Source organism: Agrilus planipennis, unplaced genomic scaffold (assembly GCF_000699045.2).
Source record: "Agrilus planipennis isolate EAB-ADULT unplaced genomic scaffold, Apla_2.0 scaffold9, whole genome shotgun sequence".
NCBI classification, from domain to species: Eukaryota; Metazoa; Arthropoda; class Insecta; order Coleoptera; family Buprestidae; genus Agrilus; species Agrilus planipennis.
Window position 1 is genome coordinate 131100 of NW_020442467.1, and position 6204 is coordinate 137303.

Consider the following 6204-nt stretch of genomic DNA (forward strand, 5'->3'; position numbering starts at 1 on the left):
CTTTCAGTGGCGATCACAGACGGCCTAACGCATCTTAGGGTGCTTAGGGTGCAATCACACCTTGCAATAATAAAAAAATGCTTAGTATCAACAAGTGAGTTATAAACTTCGCGCAACGTTTAATACAATAAAATAGAAACAGAATTTCGGGTGTTCCACTTAAGCCGTGGGTAATTTTATTAAGTAGAAGCTTTACCATTACATTGGTACATTCTGTTTTATTTTAACAGCCTATATGTATTTGTACAAAAAACTCTTTAATGTCTACCAGTTAGTATTTGTTTTGTTTGGGACAATCTTTTATGTAAGAGAAAATGATGTTTTGGCATTTGAAGGGTACACTTTGCTCATGCAAGTGCTTATACTTGTAGCAATAACCTTCATATGATCAGTTATAGACGACGAGTTTCTTGAAAGTGACTTTATGTGTGTCAGTCAACGTAACAGTTAAGCAGAGTTACCTAGTTTCTAAAGTGTATACCTACTTTGTGTTGTTTAATAACAAACAGCGCGTATTTAAAGGTAACGGATATACATTTTTTAAAATCGAAAACTTTAAAATAATGCCCTGTAGAATTTTCAGAATATCGTCTGAATAGGAAGTCCTGTTTTAAATAACCGGAAAATGACGTGTAGGTATGTACTAGGTACATTGAATTGGATGTGAAGGGATTTTACAATTTTTTTTCTGAATTTGTTAACAGAAACAAGATGACAAATTGGATGCAGCTATTTTTGTTTTTCTTTTCATTTAATGTAATAATGTTTACCGGAACAGCAGCTTCTGTTCAAGTTCCGAAAATAAAATTGAATAATGGAATCGAAATGCCTGTGCTTGGACTAGGAACATGGAAAGTAAGTAGTAGAGCAAACTAGAAATTACTTTAAAGTTGTGTATTATTAAGGAGATATGGTTTTTAGATTTTACAGCCCCTTTTTAAGTTTATTTTTTGCACCCGAATTAAGGAACTACTTTTGCGTGAGAAATAAAGCAAGTAATACACGTAGGTATAGCCAGAATCAAAGTGGCTGTTATTGAACGGGTTATACGGCTTATCGACAACAATGTCTCACCTTTAAAGTCTTTTCACACGGACTACTAAAATGGTGGCGAATCGAATGTTAGTTGTGCTACGAATGCACTCCTAAAATAGAAGCGCTTCTAACGTCAGAATGTAGAAAAGCACTGTTTTAAATACAGTTGCTACCAAAGTAGTGGCAGCAAGTTGGTCAAGCTGACAAAATAAATACCATAAATACAAAAGATTTCATAGCAAAATCGTTCGGCAATCTAAGATTACAGTGGCGAGGAATACAGCAATAAAAGAATTAAATAAAATAAGTCATCATCATTATCATAAGGTCGTCAGTCCTTAAACTGGTTGGACACGCACCTCCAATCTTTCCTATACTGAGCTAATCTTCGCATCCTCTGCTTTATAACTTTATTACTCCTTCCGTCCTGACTTATGATCACGATAGGGTGCGCCACAGTGGCGGCACTAGTCTCCCTTGTGAAAAGGCTCTTACACTTAATCATGCGCGCAATGCCGGACTGCCTGCGTATCAAGAGTTAGCAGATGCTACGGGCCCCGCCGCATGGGGGTTTCACACCTGTGCGGAAAATAAATTTTCACGTCAGATAGTAGGTATATGGTTTCCTAATACCATCCTTTGCAGTAATAGAATGGAGTGCTAGCCCTACCATATACATTATCTGCATATTATCTTAAGTTAACGGTTATATTTCTTTTTATATGAGCCATATAGAGATAAAAATTTTTTTTTTTCGTTTGCGGACTATATTCTTATATCGTGCTGCAGTTTCACAGTTCTTGCACCTCTTTTACGTTACCGAACGCTATGGAGTGTGGACTAATGTTTCGTATTGCCAGCAAGAAGCACGGCGCTCTGGAATTTCAATTTTCTAAACTGAGTACGGCTCTGTACGATAGGTACGGGTGCGAAATGTGGACACTAGGCGCTGTGGAAAAAAAGCTGTAATCCTTCAAAATGTGGTATTATAGGCTACTGATGAGGATACAGTGGATGGAGAAGGTTAGAAATGAGGAGCTATTAGAAAAATTAGGAGAGGGTGCTATGAAAATTAATAAGAAATAGGCGAAATAGGTTTGTAGGACATCTTCTCAGACATAAAGACCTAGCTAGAGACATATTAAAAGCAGAAATAGGAATTAAGAAAAGTAATGGTAGGTTTTGATTAGACTAGTATTTACAAATAGTTAAGGATGTGGAATGTTCTAATTTTAGAGAAATACGTTTTCATTTTTCACTTATTGTGGTAATTTACTTGCTGCTAACTTCGGTTGAGAGTTTTAAGTCTTAAAACTTACTAAACAATTGTAATTTATTATATATGTAATAGAGAACAGTATCTAGATCACTTTACGAAATGAAAGAACATTTACTTATAGGCTTTGGTCAATATTTAATGCCATCACCAACAATATTAATGCGTAAAGATACTGAAAAATTGAAAGCAGATTTGAGATACGCTGTTCTTTATACGTAATTATGCATAATTAAGATAATTTATTGTTTAGGTAAGAAATTGCTTTACATGTTTTACGCTTGATTAATAATAATAACAATTATACTGTACATTCACACTGAAAAAAACATAGACATTGTATTCTAGGTCGAAATAAAAGNAGGGTTCAGCCAGCGTTTGCAATGTAAGCGCAAAAAATGTGTTTATTTACGACATCACATTAGAAACCTCTAAAATTATCAGTGTTTCCCTACTATATTATGCATGTATTATACATATAAACCTTCCTCTTGAATCACTCTATCTTTTAAAAGAAACCGCATCAAAATCCGTTGCGCAGTTTTAAAGATTTAAGCATACATAGGGACAGACAGCGGGAAAGCGACTTTGTTTTATACTATGTAGTGATTATGCATAATTAAGAAAATTTATTGTTTAGGTAAGAAACTGCTTTACATGTTTTACGCATGATTAATAATAATAACAATTATACTGTACATTCACACTGAAAAAAACATAGACATTGTATTCTAGGTCGAAATAAAAGCAAACGTTAGCATTTATTTAACTTGAAAGTTCTACCGGAAATCCAACGACGCGATGCACGGGCCGAATAGGATTAATTATCTTACATAGTTATCATTAGGGGAGCATGACTCTTTCAATTACTTGTATTTTGCCAAGTCATAAATTACTACTTACTATTAAAGTAGGTGAAATGGTTTCTGTATTTCAGTACCTTAACTAACAAGTCGTATAAACTGAAATTAATTATTACAGATTCCCAAAATATCTCCAACTGACAGTATTTATTTGTCACTTTTATTTATTCAATTTTTTATTTTGATATCCATGAATGTTCTACAATTTTAAATTTTACTCAGTACGGTCTTTGAAGATATCCTATAAGAAGAAAATAAAAATTTTGAAACGTCTCAACTGTTTTATTTTATTGACCAAATTGAAAATGCTTCGTCAAGAGTTGATGGAAGTTTGAAAGTTTGAAAGCAATCTTGCCTGAAGATGGTACAATGTACCGAAACCGCTGTTATAGTGAACCATGGACAAAAGCAGGGTACACCAGATTTCAAATTGATTAGAGTTGGTTTAGTATCAGTAAATTCCCCAGAACATTTCGTTCGTGTTGTCTTTTCTCATCGTATCCTTATGATACTAACCTAACTTTTTCTTTACTCTTTTCCATAATATAGTGTCAAAGTGAAAATTTATGGTAATAATAGTTCTGCTTTTATCACACTTTCAGATACATTTAAAGTAGAATTTTTTGGTTCCGTATTTATCCCAGTTCCGCTTTTGTTCAGGTCCGCTTCTGTTCCCATCGCGTCATATTATACAGGATGTAAAAGAAATAAATGCTGAACTTTGGAAGGTGTAATCTACGAGGGTGGATTGATAAGTTTCCGGCCTGACCAAGAAAAACAAGGTTTTTAAAAATTTTTTTTTTTTATTTCTCAACATAATCTCCTCCAAGGCTGATACATTTCTCATAGCGGTGTTCCAGTCTATTAATGCCATCTCTATAGACTGATTCGTCAAGCTCCTCAAAATAACCATTTACAGCTTCGATTACTTCTTCATTGTCCGCAAATCTCTTACCGCCAAGCCATTTTTTGAGATTAGGGAACAGAAAATAGTCACTCGGGGCTAGGTCTGGAGAGTAAGGAGGGTGCGGCATCAATTCAAACTTTAGATCGTTGATTTTAGCCGTCGCAACGATTGACGTGTGCGCTGGTGCGTTATCGTGATGAAACAAGATTTTTTTCTTCGCCAGATGAGGTCGTTTAATTTTCACCTCGTGGCTCAAACGTTGCAATAAGTCTGCGTAGTATTGACCAGTGATAGTATTACCCTTTGCAAGGTAATCAATGTATATAATACCTCTTGCATCCCAAAAAACAGTAGCCATAACCTTGTTCGCCGAAAAAATTGTTTTTGCCTTCTTTGGAGTTGGTTCCCCTGGTCCAATCCACTGTTTAGACTGTTCTTTGGTTTCAGGAGTGTAGTGGTGGACCCACGTTTCGTCAACGGTTACGAATCGACGCAAAAATTCGCTTGGATTACGCTTATACAATGACAAATTTGCGGTAGAAATGTTTTTTCGAATCAATTTTTGGTCGACTGTTAGCAAACGCGGCACCCATCTTGCACAGAGCTTTTCCATATGCAAATGTTGGTGCAAAATATGTTGCACACGTTCATATGACATCTTACAGGTCTCAGCTATCTCACGCACTTTCAATCTGCGGTCTCCCAGCACTATTTGATGAATTTTTTCGATCATATCTGGAGTTGTGACCTCAACGGGGCGTCCTGAGCGAGGCCCATCAGAGGTGCTCACACGACCCTTTTTAAACTCGGAAACCCACTGCTTAACGGTTGAATATGACGGGGAGGATGTCCCCAGTGTTGAGTCCATCTCTTTTTTAATTTCCTTCGGCGTTAACCCCTTCAAATAAAAGTATTTGATGACAGCACGATTTTCCTGCTTTTCCATTTTTACGAAAACCACAGGGCGTCTTGTTCAGCGTGCTGTTCAAACCTACACTAGCAAGGAGATCGGGCTGAAACTATAGCTACAAGCTATCCAAGGATGGTACTATAGAATGTCACCTCAAGGTAGGCCTAGTGCGTCATCTCTTGGTTAGGCCGGAAACTTATCAATCCACCCTCGTATATGTGATTGCTACTTTACTGTTTTGGGGAATTGTCTTCTTTGAAATCAATTGTTAACATAAACACCCTGAATTACACTTAATCTAAAAAAAAAATACAAAACAAACACTACACTGATACTAGAAATTACCAGCAATTTGAGTGCAGCGTTGCGGGCCGCATTTATCAACCAGGGCCGGAATTGAATTTACTTGTACATTTAACTACGTTTTTCTCAAAAACGGTGAACATTCAGGCATACAAACATTTACTTAATTTATGGTGCTCTATCACCTCCTGCACTTATTTCTATTACACCCTGTATAAATGAAGATTAAAAGATTTGAAATTACTAAAAATGACAGTTTGGTCGTTTTTAGAGCTCATATTTAACATAAACCTTCATTTTAATCTTATAACTGTTCTCGTGAGTTATACTACTTAATTTGCAATATTGTCCTAGTCTAAGCCTGGTGAGGTGACACAAGCTGTAAAGGATGCGATTGATGCAGGATACAGACATATAGATTGCGCCTGGATTTATGGAAACGAAAGGGAAGTTGGAGAAGGGATTAGGAAGAAAATAAAAGAGGGTGTTGTTAAAAGAGAGGACCTTTTCATCGTTAGTAAATTGTGGGATACTTTCCACAGACCGAAGGACGTTGAACCAGCTTTAAGACAGTCCTTGAATGCTCTCGGACTAGATTATCTTGACTTGTATTTAATTCATGGGCCAACAGGATTAAAGGTAGATTTGAAAATAAGCGTTATTCGTCAAAACTCTTCAAATAATTGTAAAACTAAGTATAAAAAAGGTTATGTTTATTAGTATTCTGTACTTTAAAAAGAATAATGGAACCTTTTTGATAGCACCCTCTCATCTCTGTTAAGTTATAAAATTTCGATTATCATTTAAACATTCTAGTTGAAGTAAAACCTTCAAATATAGACAGAAGGAATGTACAATTTCAGGAAAAATTTAAAGCTCATAAATTTCAATTCTTCAACATATATTTTTC

The 6204-nt window shown here is 35.7% G+C and overlaps 1 protein-coding gene across 1 annotated transcript in view; it reads left to right on the top strand.

Annotated features, from left to right (window-relative positions):
* Positions 1-374: 374 nt before the first annotated feature.
* LOC108737125 (aldose reductase-like) overlaps positions 375-6204 on the top strand; it is a 16245-nt gene continuing 10415 nt past the window's right edge. Inside the window, exons 1-4 of the mRNA XM_025981236.1 lie at positions 375-522; positions 575-636; positions 705-855; positions 5649-5933. Coding sequence (XP_025837021.1) covers positions 626-636; positions 705-855; positions 5649-5933 — 447 coding nt within the window. The 5' untranslated portion in view covers positions 375-522; positions 575-625. The remainder of the gene's footprint in view (positions 523-574; positions 637-704; positions 856-5648; positions 5934-6204) is intronic.